The 24,628-nt window shown below is 48.7% G+C and overlaps 1 protein-coding gene across 1 annotated transcript in view; it reads left to right on the top strand.

Moving 5' to 3' along the window:
* The window catches only part of ZNF516 (zinc finger protein 516), a 115,407-nt gene that overhangs the window by 75,301 nt on the left and 15,478 nt on the right, over positions 1 to 24,628 (top strand). Inside the window, 1 exon segment of the mRNA XM_087439344.1 lies at positions 19,184 to 20,644. Coding sequence (XP_087295470.1) covers positions 19,184 to 20,644 — 1,461 coding nt within the window.

Raw genomic sequence — 24,628 nt, 5'->3', positions numbered from 1 at the left:
TTCCAGGCTCTGCAGTGATCCGTAGGGAGCCATTTGCCTCAATGGGTCCTTACTTTGCTCACTGCAGTAGTTTAGCTGCTTGTCAGTAATGTTCATACAAAAAATTGGTCGTGCGCCCTAGGTGCTTTGTGAAAGCAGTTGGGAAGGAGTGGAGGGCCGTGGTCCTTGACTGTATGACCTGATGCCCGGCAGAGCGGAAATGTGATTTCTGCCCCAGGCGGGGGCACTGTGTATGTTTTGGGACGAGTCCGCATGGGACTCAAAGGAGTGTGCATGTCAGCTCACGGCTGAATAGCAGCTGACAGCAAGGGTGCAGCGAACTGCTCGTGACCCGTCTGGAGACTCGGCAGTAGAACTGTGGTTTTGAAGACATTGTGACTGTTGCACGTGACTAGTATGATTTATTCCCAGATTCTAAAAATAATACCACTTCATTTTTTGCATTTCCACATTTTAGTTTTGGTGTGCGTGTGTTATATAAATCATGAAGTCAATAGAGGTCTGTGACTAGAAGAAAGAAGATGGAACCCTGGGATTTCTGCTGTTTAGCGCATGGTGGCGCATAGAATTTGTCACTTTAAGTTTTTAAGAACATGGATTGATGTTTTCAGCTTTTAAAAATAGCCTCAACACACACATACACACACACATTTTCTCCTTTCAAAGAATGGCGTATTCATTGGGTTTTAGATTCTGGACGTTGTAATTGACTGGCTGTGGGACAGTGAGTGAGTTCTCAGGACTCAGGGTCATGTGTGTAATTATCTGGTTGGACAGGAGCTGACTTCTGCGGTCCTCCCAACCCCAACACACTGTGGTTCCCTTGTGGGAAACTGTGCACACATATGACTGTTCATGTGTGACAGTACACGTGTGACCATGTGTGCACACGTGTCTGTGCGTGTGAAGAGAGAAGGATCAGGACAGACAGATGCAGACAGAAGTGGGTGAGAGAACGCCCCCGGGTTGCCGCGGAGGCTGCCGCGTTGGCCTGGTGATTTCCAGTGCAGTAATGGGATGACTCAGCAGCGCTGTGGATAATTAACGTACACGAACACCGTCTATTTTTAAATGTGGTTTATGGCTCTCAATCCTATGGCTTCAACTCTGCCGCCACCATCAGTAGATCCTTCTCAGTAGTGGGTAAAACTGTAAGCTGCCAGCATTTTGAGAGAAAAGGAGTTTATAAATTAAGGGCCATAGAAACGCAGCAGCCTTATAAAGGTATTTTTTAGGTCAGAGAGAAGAAATAGTGTCAGATGTGAAACTTGTGAAGTGGCTGCTGTTCTTAAAAAGTGAGTTTAGGTATCAGAATTTAGACATGCAGATCCCTGTTGTTTGCAATCACGAATTTGCTCCTTGCCCAAGCGTAACGCACAGTGTTCTGCGGAGGATCTGAGTACCCCTGTCTCCCCAGGGGCTTCGGGGCGACTTGGGGGCCCTCCCTTCACTTGGGTGCAGAGGGACAACTCAGATCACACAGGTCCCTGAGAACAGGAAATACTCTGGATGAGATTTCGTAGAACGGGGAAAGCTGAGGTGCCCTGGCGGAACCTTCCGGACCTCTGGTAGGTGGCTCAGTGTTTCATCCCTGTGAGTTTCCTTTGGTTCCCTGGTGGTTTGGTGAGTGCCGATCTCCTCTCTGGGGGACAGCAGTGTGTGCTTTGCTCACTGCTGAATTCAGCAAGAGGAATTGCAGTTACTCGTAAGAGTTTTACGTCAAGGGCAGATAAAGTAATTCGTATTGACCGAGATGATGTCTTTAGCAAGTCGGAGACACGGGGTGAGACATGGCCTGTGCCCTCAAAATACATCCTCAGAGAAGCTATCTCCCCCACCCGGAAGGCCACCTCCCCTCCTACACGTGCATACACACACACACGCACACACGCATGTGCACACACTTGCAATTGTTTCTGTCTAGAAATTGCCTACACAAAGTCAGTGCTCCAGAAATGCTGGTTTTCTGTGTCACTCTTCAGAGCCCATCACAATCTCAGAAAGGAGGAGAGGCTGTGGCAGTGGGTCGTTGGCTGAGTGACACTGTGTTTCCTGGCCCCCTTCCCCTCACCTTTGCCCCCGATATCTCCCGTCCTCACGCTCACCGCTGCGGCTGCCCCGAGGCGTGCTCCTGCCGCTTTGGGGCCTTTTGGATAGCCTCGGAGGGATGCCAGGCCAGCGGGAGACAGAGGGACAGGGCCGAGGCCCTTCCTTTTGAGTTCAGCTAATAGAATTTGATGGAAAACCCTTTACTTAGCTTTAAAAATGTTTAATTCATAGATTCAGGGCTCCTGCTTAGCCAACAAGCTCCTGGAAAACAATCACAGAAATGCTATTTTGCAACTCCTTCTCAAATTAGAAATATGACTAAATGATGGAGAAAATAAACGTTAGTAATTGGGGCTTTCCCGAGATCTCTGAGCGGCATTGTTGCATTGGGGCCTGTAATTCTTTCTGCCTTGATTTTTTTAAAAATTGTATAAGTGGAAGATGAGTTATAAGTGAGGAGCAAAACTAAAGCTGTACAAGAAAGGGGAATACCATTATTTCTTCTTTATAAAAAAAGAAGAGAAGTGAAAACTAAGGAATGAAGAATGTCATGGAGGAGGAATGTATATGTGTTTTTTCTTTTTTGCATTTTAATGAAGAACACTATAATTACAGCCCACTGTTACAGCCTGTAATGTGGCTTAGCAGCCTGCCTGAGATTTCAGAAAGAATCTAGTGATGTGATTTGGGGAGAGTTGCTTAAATTATTAGGTAAAATATAAAACAGTTCTTTCCACTAAGTGTCTCTGGTGGAGTGAAACTTGAAGATTTAGTGTTTATATAATAGTTTGAACTCTTCATGTGAGAGAGACAGGAAATCTATGTGTTTTGTACTCATTTATATGTTTATAACCATAAAAGGCTGTAAGATCACTGTGCCCAGCCTTCTGGTGTGGGTGAGATTATCAGCCAAACAAGCTGCCGCCTACTGGATAACCTTCCCCGTGGCCACCCCTCTGCTCCCAGCTTGGTAATTCACACTTAACTCAGTCCTGGGTCAGGACTGTCCAGGTTACGGATCAGCTGGAGCCATAAGAGAATGAATGTTTGATGAGGCAGGATGGGATGTTTATTTTGTATAGTTAGCTTCATGAAATAATCAAGTTTTACCTTTGTGGGCGTTTAGATAGCAGCAGATCCTGGCAAATGCTCAGAAATAGCTGACCCTGGAACATTAGTCCATCATCTTGAAGACGTATATGACAATACTCAAAAGTGAGAATAATTTTAATTTTGCCGCAGGCGAGTTCTGTTTATGAAAGGGCATAGGAAATCACACCATGTCGTGCGTACAGTGGACTGTGTTCCCCCCTTGAAGCTCCCGTGCCTGCACAGGTGGCCACGGCAGGCCCCCCTCTCCTCGCCACCTCCAGTCTCCTGGCCCCAGCTGGCCTGCGAGGCCCTGCTTTGGCCCTCCTGCTTGGTTCCACAGTGAGTGTGGACGAATGAAGGCCTGGAAGGCTGTGTCAGCCTCGCCCAGCCTTGCGCTCTACGAGGGGCACAGTGGTAAGTTTCTCTGCCGGGGTGCTCTGTGGTCCCTCCAGGAGACCACACTAGAGGGAAGAGCCCACTGTAGAAGTGGCTTCCGTCTTATTGCCTACTTCCTACACAGTCTTAAGTTATTCCTGGTTTTCCAACTCGGAGCCCCGTGAGGGCAGGTAACGTGCATCTCTACAGCAGAGCAGAGTGTCGCCCACAGAACGGGTTTGCAGACCTTCCCTGAGGAAGGAAGGGGTGTTACGCCAAGCTGGGCTAAATTGAGTGAGGGAGTTTTCCGTATTAGACATCGGTGGCCCTGGGACCAGAACTCAGACCTCCAGACTTGAGTCCAGAGGTGACAGAGACCACGGCCCACCTTGTTAGATGGGATACAGGGCTCAAACCCCTAGAATGTACCTGTATTTTAACTTTGAAAGGCACTACTTTGAAGCCAAGGTAAAAATACCTACTGATAAACAATTTCATGTCAGTTGCTAGATTACTAAAATATTTTAAGTCAATTGCTAGATCATTAAATTGAGTAAGTTTTCAGATAATTGGACATTTGAAGGTAGCATAATGCTGGCTGTAACATAACCCCCAAAGTCTAATGCATATAGATATATTATTTCATCTAAATTCATTTGTGCCAGATAGTTCAAGTATATTGTTAATTTAAAGCCCTCCGTATTTTAACCCTTTGAAAATACCGATGGACAAAGTGAAACAAGATGCTTTAAGACCTTTCGATGAAGTGCTTTCCTCCAAATGTTGCATGGCTCTACAGATGAAGCTGTATTTCAAAGAAATGTGCACGATTGTGCTGATGAATTTTTAAAGCAAGTTCTTGGTGTGTATCTTTTGCTAGTAAATACCTGTTGTTTATAAGTAGATGCCTCTTCAATTCCGTTTCTGAAATCCGGGGACCACACATGTAGTGCCCGAGGGAGGGAGAGGGTGATAAATTGTGAGCAGGTGCCATCTAGCGGTGGTATCGGCACATGACGGTTCCCGCCTCGGCGCCCAGAGCAGCTGCTCCCAGTGAAAGGCCGTGTCTTCCTCCCACACTGCCGCCCGGCCCGGGTATGTTGTGAAATGGCCTTTGTTCTGTAAGTCAGACACGTGCCTGGTTTTAAATCTGAAGACTATACTCATAAATAATCCCGACTTTTTAAAGGATCATTATAATTTCTTTGTAAATGCAAAGAATTTGGGTTTTGTATTTTTGGATAATTAAGCAGCAGAAGAAACTTTTTAACCACGTAAATGCGGGTTGTGTGTATAGTAGTTGTTTTTATGCTGGAGATTTACAGCGTTACTTCTCTTCCAAAGTCTTCCTCCATTCTTGATCTCTTAAAACATGTGTGAAAGAAAAGACACAGGTGGTTTAAGTTAAGTGCTTCTTGGTAATGTGTGAGCAATCCTAGACCCCTGTTCCTTAAGAAAAGCAATACAGCGGAGGGCAAAACAAGCTTCATGTGCTGACTTCCCTCCTCTGTTCTTGCTTCCTTAACGACGCTTAAAATCTAAAAGTGGTGTAAGTACCTTCTTTTCAACAGTTACTTCCACTGTTCTTTATAAGATTCGGTTTACTTTCCTTTTACCTGTATAAAGTGGAAATGTTCATTGCTATTCAGATTATGGTTTGTAAAGTTTTGTTTGATTTCTTTTCATTTTTGCATTTGCATTTTTTTCAAATTTGCTATTTTTTTCGGTTTGCTATTAGAATTTGGGGCGAAGGAGGGTGTATAAAATGTACAGTAGCCACGAACATGGACTTAAATTCTATTCTTTTTTATGTGGATTCGATTTTAAAACAACAGCAACAGCCTGAGCGACACGTTTTTATGGTCCAGTCAAGGAGGAAGCAGTTATTAAGTTCTGGATTTCTGGAACGTGATTATGTCTTATGGAGGGACAAACTGCTGTTTAGTAGCTGCAAGCTGTGGCTGGAAACTAGAGGTATTTGACTAACCTTTAAAATGTTGATTTTGTACTCACTAAGGAAAGTTTCTGAAAAATTTCTTTCCCAGATTTGAAGCTTTAAATTTTCTTGTGTAACATGGTTAATTTGTTTAGTCAGAAATCCTGTTTTTAATTTGTAACTGTTTTTCTTCGGAAATGAAAACATGGCTTCCAAAGTACTAAGATATTTACATTTTTTTCCATTAACGCAGATAAGTTACAGTTCTGCAAGTTATTTATGTTCAGATATTAATTACTTAAAATGAAAACTTGTATACTATACTCAATCATACAGAAAAAAATAGCACGAACAGTTTAGGAAATAAAACATGTTCGTTTATAAAAAATTTAAAATATGGAGTAGTCAGTTGTCACACACTGTTCTAATCCCGCCAGTGTCCTCTGCGTTCAGACTTTTTTATTCTTATTATTTTTGTAGTTCACACTGCATGCATCAGAAGTGAGAGAGCTGTAAAACACTCCTTTGAGAGGAACTTTTCTGACCACAGGGATGACTTGTCCTTGAAAGATCCTGGACGATTAGAAGCGAGTTTTTATTATTCTGTGTGGAAACCAAAGGCTGTGCTTCCAGGAAGAGCGTGGTGAGACCCCGGGGGTACTTTCGCTTTGGAGGGGGTGCTCCTGGGCCTGGCGGTGTCCACGTATCATTGTGTGCTGGGACCCCGGCTTACTCACACGGCCCCCCCAAGTAGGTCACTTGTTAACGTGCCTTCCTGTGTCCTTCTGTACAGACACACGCTAAGTTTGGCTTTGCCTCTCGGCTGTGTTCCTTTATTTTTCCAGAAGGAGGACTTCCAGGTTAAACCAGCCCGGGGCAGTGTTTTTCATCATTTTCTTTGTTTTACTTGCACAGAAAGCTTAAATCGTGTTGTTAATTGAAAACCCCCATGGATATTGCAGCTAAGACTTTTTCTTAAGTATTTTCTGCGTCATATCCGAAACATCTTAGGATACTAATGCCCCTGCACCGCGTTTTAAGCTGAGTGCTAGATCTTCAGTGCATTTCATTGAGAATCAGTGTTTCTGTTTCTGAGATTCTTTCAGCTCAGATATCTTTCCTGGGACTCTTCTTGTCGCAGGCACCTATGCAGTGTCTCTGTTAATTTCTTGCATTTCAGTTGTCTTAGTAGCTCCCACGTTGCAACTAAATCTTGATGCCTAATTGCTCTCATTTCTCGAGAAATATCCTGCCTTTATTCCACCCTGTATCTTTTTAAGTTACTGGTTGTCCCCTTTTAAGACAGGTTAAAAATGATAAGAGAAGGATCTTCTGAGAAATATTATTTAAAAACTGTGACGTTCTTGCTGTCACATCAGGCTTTGGTAACTGATAATATTTGTTATAAAAGTTACTAGAAACTCACAAATATTAAAATTTACTGCTGAAATCTCAATTATTTTTTTATTTTTGGTGAGGAAAATTCGCCCTGAGCTAACATCTTTGCCTATCCTCCTCTATTTTATATGTGGGTCGCTGCCACAGCACGGCTGACGAATGGTGTGGGTCTGCGTGCAGCATCCCAACCCATGAACCTGAGCCTCTGAAGTGGAGCTCTCCAAACTTAACCAGTACACCATGGGGCTGGCCCCTGAAATCTCAATTATTTTTAATACAGAAGTTCTTGTGAGAATTCTTCAGGCTTAGAGTCCTAGGGATATTTTATTTTTGGTGGAGGGTTGTTGTTTGTGCCACGTAAGGCTCAAATCACTTTAGTGTAACTTGGATTTAGGCTATTTTCTGTCTGATTCCCTGACCCCCACACTTGGGTGGAATCAGGTGGGTAGATCTTTCTTTTTCAATAAAAAAGAACAACTAAGAAGGGGCATCTCATAATTACAGACCGGGGATGGGAGAGCCAATTACTGAATGTGCAGTTTGCTGTCAGCCCTAAGCCCTGGCTGCCATTTGAAGTCATCACTACCAATATCAGTCTGGATTTCGATTAAGAGAGTGGGGCTGCCAGTCGAATCGCATGCTCAGGTTGTGCGCGGGTCACCTCCTGGGTCAGGAAGAGGGCCCAGGAGGAGGCATCCGTTCCCGGTTTACTTGCAGCCTTGCGCATCTCCGGGGGGAGCACTGGTTATGTGGCAGGAGGACCTGGGAGGCAGCGAGGTCACGTCTCTGAAATGTGTGGGCCTTGGAAGGCGGGCAGGATGTTCCTCACCATTTGCTATGGCGTGACCAGGATGGGTCAATCATTGTGAAGTGCTATATGTTACCGTCATTTTGAGTTTTACTTCATCACCATGGGCTTCTGCACCTATTTTGGAGAGAAAGTTCCTCTTCTAGAATTGCATGACCTGAGGTCATTTGGGGTCCAGTATGAAAAGTTCTGGAAATTTGCTGTACACGGGAGACTCAATGATTTACCTTAAGAGCACCCAACCCGAATATAGTCAAGTTTAAAGTCAGAAGTCTCCCATGGCGTCTGATTCTCCTCCAGAAGTTACTCAGCAGGGTCACCTGGGAAAGAAGTCATCTGTTGACATCCTCGTGAGACAGCGGTAGGGCCCCCATGGGCCTGAGCACGTCTCCATCTGGCAGATCACCGTAAGGTGCAGTATGTCTGCATAGTGCCCCTGTCTTAATTGGGAAATGAGGGATAAAATTGGACTCTTCTTTTCCAGATTCAGCCCACATTCATTGCAAAATCTTGTACATTTTTTTAAAAGACACAGTCTACCAGAATACCAGAGACTGGGATATTGGTCACGTCAGTAGTTTGCCTTAACAGATCAAGTATTGATTTGGCTGGTTATCAATATACCATTTCATGGCCCAGTGGATGGTACTGGTAGAATTCACGGTAAATGCAGCCTGAGTTAGGTCGTGGCCTGTGATAAAAGTCAAAGTTCAGTTCTCAGATCTCTGGGAACTTGGCAGGAGAAAGGCCTTAGTCATAGGAAGTCTTTAGTTTTCAGCAAGAACTAGACAAAGGATATTGTCCCAGCCAGACCTTTCTTCATGAAGTCTGAACAGGTGTCAGATTTCATTCATGGACCAAGGGATTCCAGAGGGTGGGTCCCCTTGGAACTCTCCAAGTCTGAGTAATCTGGAGTCTTATTACCATAAATAGTGAAGAGATCACCAGGCTGAGGGTGGGGCCCTGGTGTCCAGCCCCAGCTCCTGTCAGTGGTCATTTACTACAGTGGCTCTGTTTCTGGGGCACCACCCCAGCACAGCACTAGGTTGGTGACTGGGTCGGTAGTTTTTCTGTGCTGCTAGGACCCCTTGCACCCCTGAGACTGTCCCCATGCATGTGACTTTTCCTCTCTGCAGGCTCTTAAGAGATACTCACTGAATTAACTAATTCATGTTGCACTTAACACTTTTTATGGTACTTTCATAGGTGCTCTCTCCTACACGTGAATCTTGGACATTAAATGACTTATTTTATTCATTCATTCAATATTTGTTATGGAACATCTACCACGTGCCAGATGCCCTAGATGCTGGTGATAAAGCAGTGAATAAAAGATGATTTGCCATTTTGGAGCTCAGATCCTTTTGGGGAGAGGCAGAGAATAAACAAATATGTACATACAATGCCAGGGAAGATAGTTGGCAGGGAAAACCGAACAGAGTAAGTGGGATTGGGGTGTGTGTGGGGATATTTCACGCAGGGTGGTCCGGGACATGCTTCTTCATGAGGGAGCAAAGCCTTGTGACCTTCTGGGTGCAGAATGTTTCAGAGGAAATAGCAGGTGCAAAGGCCCTGAAGTGGGGTTGTGATTGACATGTGGGGAACACACTCCTGGGTTAGTGAGGACGCTGGACGGGGCAGAAATTCCCTGGGTTGAGCTTTGTTCCATTACAACCATTGAGGTGTCACGGAGGCTTTTTCAATGACTTTGTTCAGGATGTGTAAAATAATCCCGCCACGTGACCATATGGCCGGATGCTCATTCACATGTTTAGTTAAAGCAAAGGAGTTTAAAAGGAAGGGGGCAAAGTTTGAAATACACGGACGTGGAGTGGAGTCTTAGTTCCTCTAGACTGTCCGTCGTTCAGTTTGAGGAAAGCGTGGCAGATGGAGGAAGGCCGTGTATGGATCAGCGCTCTCTCCCGGGCGCCTTCTCTTCTGCTCTCACTTGCTCCGTCTGAGATTCCTTCTGTGCCCTGGAACCTTCAGGGTCCCCCCATGCTTCATTTCCTCTCAGGTGAGTGTTATCTTGTGTGACCTGGGGCAGTTTGTATTTACTTATGTATTTTTTGGTTTTCTGAGACTCAAAGCGCAAGGGAGTGAATTGGTTTTTTTTTTTTTCTTTTTTGGCTGAGAAGAATTTGTCCTGAGCTAACGTCTGTTGCCAATCTTCCTCTTTTCTTTTTTCCCTCCCCAAAGCCCCAGTACATGGTTATATATCCTAGTTGTGAGTCCTTCTAGTTCTTCTTTGTGAGCCACCGCCACAGCACGGCTACTGACAGATGGGTGGTGTGGTTCCATGACCAGGAACCGAACCCGGGCTGCTAGAAGTGGTTAAAGTGCAGAAATTTAACCACCATGCTACGCTGGGGCATAGTTTTAACCCGGGAATGCCACTTCCTGGGTGAAGAGTCCTGTCTCTAACCCAGAGCCGTGTTGACCGAGGGATCCAGGCCCGAGGATCTGCTGTTAGACGCGTCCCACTTGGAGCTTGATCTCATCTGGAAACTGGAGGTCTTTATCCTGTGTGTCCCTCCTTCTTCCCTTTTCTGTCCAGTCTCCTCATTTTCATGGGGACAAAGAGCAAAGCGTTAACCTCACCCTTGTGGCCAGGCACTGCCCTAAGGAAGCAGTGTCAGATCTGAGTCCTCAGTGGACTTTTTGCCTTAGAATAGGATGCTTTTTGGTGGTGAAGTGCGTGCTTACCACTGAGAGCTGAGAGCGGTTGAGCCGGGGTGGAGGAGTTGCGTTACTGACTCGCACCATTGCTCTCTGTCTGCAGTTTCTGTGCAGACACACTGGACTTCGGCCCCGTGCTTGCACACCTTTGCCCACCTGCAGTGGGCCTGGGCCGACCTCCTGCTGCCTTCTGGGTCCTTCTGTCAGCATCACGGCCGTCAGTGCCAGCTCAAGTGCAGCTCCCCAGGGCGAGGGGCCGAGGTGGAGCGGACACGGTGACACCTTCCTGTCTGGTCTTATCTGAGCGCCTGGCCACCTGCGGAAGTCTCGCTCCGTTCTGTTTTCCTGTAACATGGGTCCCTTGGGTCTGGAAGCAGCAGCCCGGGAGCCTGCAGTTGAAAAGGTTGCCCAGGCAATTCTGATGAATTGTGTTTGGGGACAACTGCCCTAACTTCAGCTTCCCGACCATGGCTCCCTAAGGAATTTCCCAGCATGCATGTTTCTCATGGCTGCACACGCAGCAGAAGAATCTTCAGTTCCAAGACCCCTGATGGTCGGAGTGGTTAGGACAGGCCGCCAGCAGAGTGACCAGGGAGAAGTGCCTGGTGGACGGATGCCACCCTTCCAAGACGCTCATGTCCCCGATCGCCGTGCCCTGGTAGGCCTGCTCTGAGCCCTTTTCCTGAAATGCAGAGCCTTCCTAGCGTTTCCTCTCTTCCCTTCAAAAGCCCCCCAGCCCTCCCCAGTGCCCCTGAGGAAGCCGAGTTCCTCTGCACAGCCTCCGTGCTCCCAGGACCTCAGCCAGTAGCCAGCGTTGTTCCCTCCAGCCCTTCCCAGCTGTGGATGCAGCAGGCAGGAGTGACATGCTCAAGGGTGAGGGCTGGGCTCAGACAGCTGTGTTGGGATCCAGGCTCCACCCCCGACCAACCCGAGGCCTTTGACAAGCTGCGTTCTGCCTCAGTTCTTCATCTGCAAGATGCGGATTGAAGCATTTACCTCCTAGACATGTTGCGAGGCAGGTCACGGATGCAGGGACGTGGCACGGCTCCTAGGCTGCGTTAGTGAGCAGAGAGTCCCCTTCTCATGGAGGGGACCGCCAACACCTGTCTCGTTCCTGCTGCAGGTCAGGCCCTCGTTCCCTTGGGGATCCTCAGGGCCAGGCTCCAGGGGACGGCGTCCTGAGACTAGCCCAGTGGTGCTGGCCCGGGATCTCACAGTCTGGGGTGACCTGGGCGTCTCACCGTCGTGTCCGGGCCCTGCCATCTCGAGGCTCCATAGTCCCCTCCCCCCGAGGGTAAGTGGGCTGGCGGGCACTGAGGAGCTCGCCTGGCCCTCAGCGGGTCCCGGGGCACGCTCGGCCTGACTCTGGTGTTAACGTGGAGGAGGCAGAACAGCGACGTGGCACGCGCGGGGGGGGGTGAACCACCCTCCCGTGTCCTCTCGAGTTCCGTCGGAGACCTCTGCAGCTGGTGATAGCCTGTGAGGTTTGCTTGTGATCGTCTCAGAATTAGTCATCTGTGTTCACAGCCCAGTCACTGGGGGGAGAGACTGGGGAGACTGGTCAGAATCTGTTGATGGCGGGGGACGTCATCTAAACCCTTCCTGTGTGCCCTGGACACGGAGCTGCTTGCAGGGGCTCCAGCTGACATAAGGGGTCTGTCGAGGGTGTCTTTGGGGGAGGCCCACAGTGAGATAAAGGTGTTCATGCCTTTGTGCTTGGGGTGTTGGCGTTAGCGAGAAGTTTCTGTTTTGTGTTTCGTTTTAACCAAAAGAGTGGGAAGCTAAGAAATTATAATAAACGTCAGAGGCACACAGCCATCGTCATATGATAAACAAATGGATCTGAACTGGGCTGGCGCGTTGTTGTGTGTGAGGCGATGTAAGGCAACCAAGGATCAGAAATGAGGCTCCTGTTACAAAGTGCCTTTTCCCCAGACTTGAAACCACGTCCTCCTGCACATTCCAAGGTTACATGGAGGATTGCTGCGCTCCTCAGAGCAAAATAGCTTGCTATTTTTAAAGTTATAAATTAAGCAATGACAAAGCATTTTTTTAAAAGTAGTGTCTCCCCCTCAATCCCTCAAACGTACCTGTGTGCAGTGCACTACTGCACGGTGAGTTGAGCAGCAGTGATGACACTGAAGAGGCATGTGACACCAGCGGTTCCTTTCTGCTAGTTGCTGGGTCGCTTCTGTGTACGATTCTTAGAACCCGAGGCTGAAGGAGGCATAGGGACAACCTGTGCGACCACAGGAAGGTCGTCCCCGCACAGTCCCGGGGGGCTGCCTCCTCTGCCTCACCTGCTGGGGGGGTTCCTGGTCCTGCGGCAGCTCTTTCTCTGCCTTGGCCCCACCCGAAATCCGGTTCCCAGTGACGCCCAGTTGCTTGTCTTGTGCTGACCCTAGTGCTCCTTCATCGTGGCCACAGCAGAATTACCCAGAGGGTTTTTAGAGAAAACCGATGTGCGGGCTTCTCCCTGAAATGCAGGTCTAGGCACCTGCCTTGGGAATTTCTTACCAGTGTTGGTGGTGTTCTTTCCAGATGATTCTAGTATGTAGCCAGAATGCTTCCCTTGATGAACTAATCATTCATTCAGTACATACTGAACGACCATCCAAGTTTGTGGCAGTCCAGCCACTACCCTCTTTTTTAGGTGGAACAGTCCACGTTCCTGCAATCATTCTTCATATTACTTGTTTCCAGAAAGCTCCCCCCGTGGGCCTGTCCTGGACATGCTCCTGCTCATCTTGTGTGTCTTTAGTGTGTGGTTCAGAGCCAAGATCGGGCTCTTCCAGTGAGGTGTGCGCTCGTCTGTGCCCTTGCTTCCCTGGCTGTGGCTGAGGATGCTTTCCTTGATCTGAACTTGTGGTCCCCTAGGAGCCTGGTGTCTTTTTCACAGCGCAGCTCTTAAGGCAGACCCTGTACTTCCTGTACTTCCTGTACTTCCTGTACTTCCTGTTTTTCCTTATGGGATTTCGTCTTGTTAGTTTTGAGCCTTTTTTCCATCTTGTTGAAAGCTTCTGAGTCTCTGTTCTTTGGTGAAGGTTTTGGCTCTCCCTCCTAGCTGAGGGTCAGTTTCTGGTCTGACAAGCTTGTCCAGTCCCATTTCTTTGTCTAGGCCATTGATAAAAATGGTGGTGGGGCTGTGGGAGGACAGACGCCGTAGCATCCTTTGGAGACCCTCCTCCCTGTTGGTCCAGGCCGGGGCATCGGGTCAGCTCCAGTCCACCCAGTGTTCTAATCCCAGCCACGTTTCGTCTCGTCCCCGAGACTATCAGGAGAGGCCAGGTCCATGCGTGGTCTGCCCCCCGAATGACCAGTGTGGTAGCCCTCTCAGTGGAGGGAAGTCGTGCCATATAGCTGAGGGCTTTTATAGTGCTGTTGGTTTTTTTTGCCAGACCCCGAATAAAATATTTTGAAACTATTCCTACTTTATAAACCAGAATACAAAGGCTCACAGAATTTGTCTGATCTGCTTTCTCAGCAGGTCAGTTGCAAAATATGTTTTGATCTGTGTTAAAATTTCTACCAACTACTTCCTTTGCTATTCAGTGTGATTTAAGTCCCACGAACGTGTGTACAGTGTTGAAAAGTGAACTACGGTATTTAAGAATCATTCGACGACAGGTGTGCTAAACTGCCCCTGGGTGTGGCCACAGACCGGCCGTGTATCTCCCTCTGTATTTGGTTGTTGTGGGGGAGGGCCTGAAAGAACACACTTTTCACAAATGTGTTTGACCTGAGCTGACTGAACTGAGGTGAAGAGGGTGCTTCCCCGCCCTGACACCCCGACATGCCGGGCCCAGGAGCAGGACTGCCCGGGCTGCACGGCTGGCCCTTTCCTCAGGCAGCTGGGAGGTGAGCTGGGGTGAGAATCCAGCGTCACGGCTTCCACACGCCGGGGCATTTTTCCTCCTTTGTGCTGTGGAAAGAAGGGTGTGGATAGTACCTGGGTAGTTTGTGAACTGACTTACGGTTACTGGAATTGTGTAATAAAACATTTGAGATGTTTGGCCGCATGAGTGAAATGTCACATGTGGGTGACAGTGTCGGCTGTAGAGAGTAACACTGGAAAATAGGAAAAAGCGGAGCTCTCCGAATTTCTCTCTTAGAAAGGAAATTAGAGTGATAAAGAGTTGAGAAATTCAAAACCAAATGAAGTCCTTGCAGGAGACTGTGAAGCAGGTGTTAGTGAAAGGACCTCCTCATGGTGGTTCTGATGGAGCATCTTGGGGTGGGGAGGGAAATGTGTTCCCAAGACTCTGTAGAAGTCAAGTAGCTTCCTTGTCTTTTTTCAGAATCTCAGTGATGCTACTCAGGCTCTCTTTCCTGCATGATTTTTATAGCTTGGGACTTTTGCCTTTTCTTAACCTTTTAGCTCAGTGCCACCCCTCCGCCGTTTTCCTTGTCAGCCGAAAGTGTAATCGGATGTCACCGTGAATGCAGTGTTGGCAGTTACCTGTTCCTCCATTCACTTGTCACTCCCTATTAATGGAGAGGAGGGCCTCCTATTCCTTCACAAAAGTGTGATGGTCCTGACTTGACTGCACAGGGGTGCACAGGTCCAGCCATCACGCAGACTCCTCAGCGTTCCCGAGGCAGCCCTGCCCCGCGTGTCACTGAACCCTGGCGGAGCCCGGGCCCTGGAAAAGACCTGCCAACGCTCCCTAGAAACCTGAAGAGGCTGGGTGGAGAGAGAATCCTTTACATTTGTGGAATTAAAGAAGTTATATACATTATGTGTGGAAATAAATAATGCCCTTTATGAAGCAAAATAAAAGGAGAGAGAAATGGGAAGAATCCTTATTTTAATCACTTAGGAAAAGAACCAGACAAGGAAAGGATCTTGCTTAGAGAATGTGGGAAACAGCATTTGAGGCAGGACGTTGACTGAGTGCCCATCTTGTGGAAACGGAAACTAAGGAGATAGAAGGGAGGATGTGCTGTCAGGTGCACGCGAGTCTGCCTGGCATCCCAGGGCCCTCTGCGGACGCCGGATCCCTTCCTGTGTGCAGGGTGCCCTGCAGAGGAGGGAGGAGAAGCCTGCCCCTGTGGGAGGCCCCACGCCCAGTGCTGTGGTTAGCTGCCCTGTCGCGGGGTCCCCAGTCAGAGCCGGACAGGACCCAGGTCCGCTGGCTCCTGCGTGGGCTCCACGTCCTGGGCCACCTCGTCTCCCGGAGGGGCACCCACACACAGGCTTGGTTTTCAGTCATGTCTTAATTGAGAACAGAACAGAAAAGAGGCCCTGATACTCACTAAGAATGAAGTGATTTAAAAATGGGTATAAAAACGGAAAAGAGACTGCACAGGGAAACCCAGATCAGTCATAAAAGTGAAAGGGGAACGCTTAAAGATGGTTAGAATGGTAAATTTTTTCTTAGAATAAAAAAAAAATGGAAAAAGTGGAAGGGGAGTAATTTTTACACCAAGTGCCCGTAATTACTGTATTTCTGTGTTTTGGGGTTGGTTGTGTGTTTGTGTGTACGTTTAAGCTGTTGCCTCGGATTTAAAACAAGGATGTCCCTACCTCCGCTCAGCCACCGGCTGCGGGAGTCCCTACGTGAGATGTGCTCCTGTGTGTGCAGGGTGGCCAGGCCCCGCCAGAGGGGGACACGCGTCACCTCTGCTGAAGCCCGACCCGTGTCGGCGTTTTAACCGTTTCCAGGAAGGTCCTATTTAGAAAGAGACGGAGGAATTTGAGGCGTGTATAGGTCATGAACTTGATCGTTTGGGCTAAGGAGAGAGCGGGCCGTGGAAGAAAGACTGCTGTTGGTGCACATGTGTGTGTGCTCACGTGTGTGACGGCGTTTCCTCCGTGGTGTAGCACATGCGTTGCCTGCATGTGGCTCGTGATGGGGCGTGCTTCCCGAGGCCTGTGCAGGTCCCTCCTGCTCTCCTGAGGCGCCTGCTGTGGGGCACGGGGCTGCGGCCCAACGTCAGAACCAGGGCTCCCTGTGGGCGCAGTGACTTCTGGGCCTTTCCGGCCTATTCTCTCGTCTCCAGATGCCCGCTCTTGGCCTCGTGGTCAGGGTTGAATGCAGTTATCTACGTAAACCCAGAATGCTCCAGACTGTTAGCTGTCTGTCCTCTGAGTCTCGGGAAGTGTCCTGGGCATGCTGCTTCTGCGGAGCTGTGCGTTCACTGAGCACAGAACTGTGAGCACCGCAGACGGACGAGCCCAGCCGTGTCCCTGCAGAACCTGTCTCGTCACTGCAGAACCGAGGGGACGCCTTCTGTGCTGGCTGCCGTCTGCAGGAGGAGTGGGGAGGAGGAGGCCTGCTTTGCGCGAGTGGAACTTACTTCTTTGGGAAGTCCACCTTGTAGATGAGATGCCCTCCTGAATAAAATCAGAGATGGCCCCGAAGAACTCGGGAACAGAAACCCTGAGTCCCGCTCCCCTCGTGGCTGCTGGGGTGGCACCTCCTCTGGGCCTGCTTTGTCCTGGATGTACTGAAGCTTGACGGTGTTAAGTGACAGCACTGTGCAATCCCCTCGACTGAGCAGGTTTATTCCAGTGGCTTCCAAGCTGCTGGGGGCCCATTCCAAGTCAGTGGGGAGGACCCGAGATGGGGAGGCAGCTGGCAGGCCTTCTCGGAGCTGACCTAGCGTCTGCTATTGAAGTTCAACCTCACCAGACCTGTTGACCGAGGAACCTCAGTGAGCGAAGGCTCAGGGCGTGACAGCGCGGGCTCCTGGTGTGAGGAAGCACCTGGTCCCCCAGTTTGCCCTCCTCTTACCCTTATTTTGATCTCAAAAGATGGATAGTCCCCATTCTCAGTTGTCATCCTGGAGTTAGAAGGCCACTGGCAGACAGTCTTTATTCTTGTTACCGTTTCCTCTGATAACAGTTTTGCACCGCCCCCATCGTTGACACTGATAACGTCATTTGCTTTTAGTTTCTCACTTAGTGTCTTGGTCAGAGGGACTGGAAGTTCTCTTGTGACGTTTTATAATCCTTTTGGGAGCGTCACGTTCGGGGACGTTGACAGATGTGCTTAGAGAGCCCCGCGGATGTGCAGCGTCGGATTACACTGGCCTCATTGTTTCCAATTATGAATTCCACTGATCACCTTTGGCGTGTTTTCATAAATCCCTATTCCTTTAATACAGGGAAAACTTGGTCCATTAGCCCTGGGCGTTACTCTGAAAATTTAGAAGTGAACTTGACATACTGCACATCAGTCTGAATTAAACAAAGGCCGAGATGTTCCCCTGTACTTAATTCTAGGTTAAATGCCCTTTCGTCGGTGGAGCTCTCCAGGGCTGCCCAGCGTGCTTTCTGAGCAATACCAGGTATCACATGACAGACACACGGATCTGACTCTACTTAAGTGTTAGCTTTCGGAGCTGATGGGAGTCATAAAATTTATCCCTCCTTGGTTGTACCTCCTCACCAATTCTGCTGATCGCTACAGACTGGTAACATTTTGTATGTGGATGTCTAATTGCTTATGAGTGGCTCCCTACCTACGCGCTAATGGAAAATGTGAGTGTCACTGTGCTCCTTCAGATCTGTGGTAAACGCCTTCTGTGAAGGATGCTTTCCTGCCTTCATGAGGATCACTTTGAAATAGAATTTTTTGCCAGTTTGATGTGATTCCTAAGTCTTAAGTCCCAAAATGTGTAAACAGATACCTACATCCACCGGAATGTTAAAATCTCTAAAACACGTTATGTAAAAACCACAGCATTGGGCCTTCTCTAAGAGAACGCCTAACATTTTCATCCGTTTCTGCTGTGACACGGCTGTGATGCGATAAACGACCTCCAGGGTGTGTTGATGATGAAGGATCTGCTCTCTGTGGTTGGGGGAGGTTTATGATCTCCAGAAATGTTTGTAAATCTTCTGGATTTTGACTTCTAGATTTAGATAAACTCAGGGTCATCCATGCAAACTTTAAACGGAGTTTTTGTTAAGTTGTGTTGAATCCAGTTGAGTTGTAGTCTAGTCTGACTTTGCAGAAGCTTGAAAACCATGGAGCCCACGTGTGGTGATCTGGCCAGCGTGTAGCATCCACTCGGGAAGAGACAGGTTCCAGTCACTGGAGTCTTGCTGTAGGGGAGTCCGTGCACAAGCACTCCGGGTGTGGAGAGCTGGGGTCCCCATCCAGGACGCTCGGTTCTCTTGGGCCTTCTGTGCGGGCAGGGTGTGTGGACAGCTTGACTTGACCCTCCCTCTCAGGCCTTCAGAGGGGACTTAAGGTGTCAAGGTTTGGGACTTGAACATTGGACCTTACAAGAGAGTGTCATAGGGACCCTCCCTGGATCAGGCTGAAGTCCACCTGTAGCCCCGCAGTCTCTGAGGCAGCCGAGGTCCCCAGGGCAGAGACAGCTCTTTCCTGGTCCTGCCTCTGTGACCAGGGGCTGCATAGGAGCCTCCCTGAGTCTTCTCATCTTAGAACGGTCAGGGGTGATGATGAAGTCCACAGGAGCCGTGGATGAGACTGCGTTAGAGAGTTCTTTGAAAGCCATGGGAAGCCTCATGCTATTAGGAAGGATTAAGTCTTTCTCCTGGTTTTTTGATATAGCTAGTCACCCTCTGTTAACTAGTAGCTGTCGTTACAGGTAACTAGATAGGCAGCTATGTTATGTTTCCCTGCGGTCTGTTGAGTCATTTGACCAGTTGGAAAGAGAAGCTCCCCCCCAGATACTATCCCACTGCCCTCAGGTTTGGTCAGCTCCTCCAGGGCTCCCTGCGAGCCGCCCCCTCTGCACCCGTGCGTTGTTCCCCGAGGATGCTCCGGCCTTTTTCCTTGAGTGGTTGCAGGCGCTTTGGATGTGCTTCTCTGTGTCTCGTGTGTTCTGATGAGAGATGGTAACATCACGCTTTACATTTTGATCCCCAGGGGGAAGGCGACACCGCTGCTGCTTTGCTGAGGACGTGGCCTCGACCGTGCTCTCCAACGGAGACCAGAGTCGTGCACGTGGAGATCACACGTCAGACAGAGACGCAGGTGCACCCAGAGCAGGGGTCGCAGCCTCTGTGTCCGCACTTGAAAACAACAGCAGAGACGCTTCCAGGAGGCCAGAACGGCCCAGGTTCTCTATGGACTTAAAGATGCCAGCATTTCATCCCAAGCAAGAAGTCCCCAGCTCGAGGGACGCTGCAAACTTCCCATCAAATTCGGATCAGACTTTTCCAGAAGGAGCAGATCTGCAGCTCTTGTCAGAGAGCCAGGCCAGCCACCCGAAAGAGAAGCTGTCTGATTTGCACAATAAGGAGCATTCTGGGGGAGGAAAAAGGGCGCCAGCCCCGGACCTGATCCCACTAGACCTCAGCGAACGGTCGACCCGGGATGACCCCAGCCATAAGGAATTGGCCTCCTCGCTGCAAGCTGCTCTGGCCGTTCACCCATGTCCTTACTGCAGCCACAAGACCTACTACCCCGAGGTCTTGTGGATGCACAAACGCATCTGGCACAGGGTCAGCTGCAACTCCATGGCCCCCCAGTGGATTCAGCCCAATGGTTACAAAAGCATCAGAAACAACTTGGTTTTCCTTGCCCGGAGCGGACGCACGGGCCCCCCGCCTGCCCTCGGGGGCAAAGAGTGCCAGCCTCTGCCCATTGCTCGGTTCACGCGCACTCAGGTGCCAGGCGGGGCGCCAGGGCTCAAGGGCAGCTCCTCACCCCTGGGCGTGACCACAAAAGCCGCTAGCATGCCTAAGAGCAAGGAGAGCCATCCCGGGGGCCCCTGCGCGCTGTGGACGGCCGGCCCCGACGGGCATAGGCAGACCAGACCTGGCCACAGCCCCGAGCAGCATGGTGCTCCGGCACAGCTGCCCCCGCAGAGGCCCAAGCAGGAGGCCAGCCCCAGACCGGGGCCCGCAGCAGGTGGGGGCGGCTTCAGCAGAAGTGCCACCCCCACGCCCACTGTCATTGCCCGGGCGGGCTCCCAGCCCCTGGCCAACAGCAGGCCAGGGGACAAGTATGTCATCCCCCCGACGGGGGCTGGCCTTGGCCCCCCAAATAAGCACAGTGCCCCGGACCCCCTGAAAGCCAAATTCAGCCCTCAGCCTCAGGGTCAGCCGCACGTGAAAGGTGATGGGGGCCCCCCTCTACCTCCCCGAGAGCCCCCCTCCAAGGCCGGCCAGGAGCTGCGTCCGCTGGCTAGCTGTGGAGTGGGCTCCAGAGGGAACGCAGCCCTGCAGGCCCAGCCCGTCGTGCGCCCCATCAAGCAGGAGCCTGCATCCGAGGGCCATGAAAAGCGCCTGGACATCCTTAGTATCTTTAAGACGTACATTCCAAAGGACTTGGCTTCTCTCTACCAGAGCTGGGGAGCCAGCGGGCCTGCACTGGAGCACAGAGGTAAGACGTGCGGGCCCCCTCCCCTCCCCTCTGAACGCTGCCACTCGACGGCCTCGGTGGACCTCACGGAGGAGCCTCTCCTTAGAAGGTCGAGATGCTGCCCACCTGCTGTGTGTCTGAGAGCAGAACAGCACAGCCCGCCCTGTCTCCTCCCTGCCTGCTCCGGACCATAGCAGATGTGTGCTGCCGTCCCCTCCTTGTCACTCAGCCTGCGGGGGTGCGAGCCTGGTGTTCGTGGGCATCTTAACCTGTGGCCCTGCCGGGCTTCCCTCCTGGCAGTGTTGATTTGAAAATCCTGTTACATCTCCCCCACACTGAAGTTTGACAGGAGGGAGCAGCCTTGATGGCACTGCACTTGGTCATTTTAAACAAGAATCGGTGGATATTCGTTGTCTCTTACCTCTCAAAAGACGAGAATGTTCATCTGAAGTGATTGGTTTTATTTTTATACATATATAATTAAAAAAATAGATATCAGGATTCCACCATTGGTAAGCAGAGCCTTGCAGGGTATGAATTTACTATATCAAGTTTGGGGAATTGATTTGTGCTAAAATTCCAGAAAAAAAAATACCTTAAATGGTTATCTTCCTTTCCTACCAGTATTGCAGTATTGATACCTGATAGTAATAATGTTAAGGACTTGCCAGCAGTTTCCACATGCTCCATTGAGTGAAGCATTGGATATGGTACCCGTGTTCTTGATTATAAAGTGAAGGCAGCTCTCACTTCACACCCAGAACACTGGGAAATCTAAGTATTTCCTATTAAAAACCAAAAAAACCAGGCAAACAAAAACCACCATGGAGCTCTGTCTCGAGTTTGTTGCCTGAGTGGTCCTAACCCTTCTTTGAATAGAATTGTACATCATGCACCTGTAATTCCTTAAGGTGGGTTACCATTTACAGTGACCTTTGAAATCTGGTCCCTCAAATTCCAGGATGTTGGGAGCACTTTTGGAGGATGTGGTTCAAGGTTTGGGAGAAGCTGTGTCAACAGAGAGGCACCCCAAATCCACTGTGTGAGACGTCCAGGTTGCATGGTGCCTGGAGGACAAATATGGGTCTCTGGGTTTCTCCCGCGACTTACGGAACCTTTGGACCCACAGGCACGCTGGAGCTGTCTTGGCATGATGGAGCTATGCCCTTGCTTCGTGTTTATTCGTAGAGAAAAACTAAGGTGTTTTTCAAGTAGGAGAAAACTCAGGCGTCCCGCAGTCTTAGAGGTTTTGCTAGTGGGTCTTTATCCGCGGCTGGCCTTTGTTCCTGTTTTGAATTGCGTGGAGCTCTGTGGCTCTTGCTCAGCGCCAGCGCTTCTTGTGAACTTTCTAGAATGAAGCTAAGGGCCTGGAAGTTTGGAGGCTGCTGAGAGGCTTTATGCCGAGGTGTTCGTAAGGCACAGTGAGCACCGGTGTGTCCTGTTTAAGGTTCTCGTCCCGTCTCCTGGCAAAGGGGCCCCATGCTTGAGGTGTAACTGGGCACTTGCCCTGTGGTAGGCGGTGAAAGGCAGCTGCCCTGTAGCTGAACATTTTCACGTTTCATGTAAATAAAGTGAGCTTTACACAATCTCAGCAGTATTTTCCAATCATGCAGGTAATTTGCTATGAAATGGAATAAAAGTGTATTGGTTGGCCTTTTGGATCTGATGCCAACCTCATTTCTTTGGATGTGGGTTTTCGTGGACCCTAAAGCCAAGAAGTTTTAGACACGAGATGACCAGTGCGTTTCAGCGGAGGCCCTGTGTTCTCACTTCTCCTCGCCCTTCCGTCCAGTCCTTCCCTGTGACTGTGCCCTCCCAGCGGGGTGAACTAGACGTTTGCACTGCTGTTTTAATGACTTCCACTTAGTAAACCGGACTTGTAATTTAATTAGTTATACCCTAATGGCCTACATGGATTACACGGTTCTAAACCTGCCAATTTACACCTAGTAAGCGGCTTGCGCAGTTTTTAAAGGCCCTTTGTGCTGGCCTGTGGGCCTACATTGTTGTTGATTTTTTTTCCCCCCAAAAAAGTAGAAGTGAGTTTTAAATTATGAATTTGAGAATTTCAGATGACAGAATTTGAAGTCAAAGTAGCCTGAAGTGTTTTCCTTTTCCTTAAAATTTTTTAAATAAATGATTCTAAGGCTTTTTTTTAAAAGAGAGTTTAAATATTTTTTTTAAATGCGAAAAATACTAAATTGTCCGTAAAGCATGTGTGTTCTTCTTGGATTATTTGCTCTTCTAATGTACACACTGAAATATAGTTAGGTGTAAGTCAGCAAATTTATGGTGTTCAAGTTCACTGTGATTGGGGTTTCTTAAGGGAAGTGTTTTAAACTTTTTGGCCTTAATACACTAGTGAATAAGTGCATTTTTAGAATCGTAGCTTCCCGGGTTTAGGGAAGAACTGAGGTCAGCGTGTCTAAATCCCTTGACCGGCCTGTGTGTGAAGATTGAATGCCCTGGTGAGAAGGGACTTGCTGACACCTGGATGGCCCCTTTGTCTCTGGTGGACTTCTGTTTGGCTCCTGATCTTGACGTGGGGGCTGATCAGAACCAGCCTCCAGCTTGTCTGTGTGATGGTCTGTTGAGTCTTGGAACCAGATTCCAGCTGTGCTCTGCCTTTCCTGGATCCCGTCTCAGGCTCAAGCACCCCGATCTTAGCAGTCCCTACCTGGCCTCCAGGGCCTTCACTGGTTCCTTTTCCCTTCTTTGAATGTTTGTTTATGACGCTCTTGTAGCTGGAAGGAATCCAGCAGGCTTGGTGTGGTTTGACTATTGGAGAGGTGAACAGAGTATTAATGTTTCCTTTTATGGAGACTCTGCCTCTATTATTGCAGCTTAGGAAATAGATGCAGCCAAAAAAAAATTACATTACTGACACATTACTGAATGCTCCAGTAACTAAACATTCTAAGGTTTTTGTTTTCCACTTGTTGCCATGCACCCATTCCTTCTTGAGGATTATACAGTTGATTTGTGTGCCGTAAATCTAGAATCATATTTAATTCATCTCTTTTCAAAATAATCCTTTGACTTGTCTTAATCTGTGAGTCTGTCCGCACTTTTTGGGGTCTTATTTTGTCGTCTGATACATTTGCTGTGTATCTCCTAGTGGGGTGTCGTCTGCAGAGTTGAAGACCGCAACTTCTCCGTGCAGGCCATTGATCGAATGTATTGTCATAGAGGGCCTTGTAGTAGAGGAGGCAGAAATATGCAGAAGAGAATCTTCTAAGAGAAGAGTAATTCATCTGTGGTGTACGTGAAATAATTGTGGGTGCCAGAAGTGTGATTCTGTGATCTTTCAAGGGATGTGTTCTGTTTAAATGGAGAACACTGGTATCAGGAGATGCCGCTAAGACATGAAATTTTTTCAGAAGTTAATAAAGAGAATTTTCAGAGACCTTTACCACAAAATACCACAAGTATTTCGACTGAATGATGTTTGTATAGAAATGAATAGTCTAGAAACCCTGCCAGACGAGGAAGGATGTTACATGGAAATGACCATCGTCGCTTCCCTTAGGGACCTGCAGACTAACCCACTAAGAGTGAAAAACACTACATTTTCTACAGTCGTTCTACAGTGTGGCTATCAAGTCTGGAAACATATATGAATATAACGTGAATGGTTTGTTGATAGAGTAGTAATAAAATAATAAATTATCTGTGTTTCCAGACTTTTTGGCTAGCCTATATTATATAGTAATATGGGTTTTAGAATAAAAAATTGAAGATAATAGAATAGGATAATTCTAGATAGAATAATATATAAGATCTTTCTTATTGGGACTTTTAAAAAGTCACTTGTAGCAAGGACACATTAATATGATGATGATGAAGGATTTGTACTTCCTTTGTTTGAATATTTGTAGGATTTTCATAGAATCTTTTCAGTCTCCTTTTTTCCCTTGTAGGTGGGCATATTACAGTATCATAAAGCTACATGTGGCAGGGCTGTGGAGAAGAGTCTGTGCGTGCCTCTGGAAGATTCGCCAGGCC

This window comes from Ceratotherium simum, chromosome 14 (genome assembly GCF_057802395.1).
Source record: "Ceratotherium simum simum isolate JZ-2026a chromosome 14, ASM5780239v1, whole genome shotgun sequence".
In the NCBI taxonomy this organism is placed as follows: domain Eukaryota; kingdom Metazoa; phylum Chordata; class Mammalia; order Perissodactyla; family Rhinocerotidae; genus Ceratotherium; species Ceratotherium simum.
The sequence above is the reverse complement of the archived record's forward strand: the minus strand, read 5'-3'. Positions and strand labels throughout refer to the sequence as shown.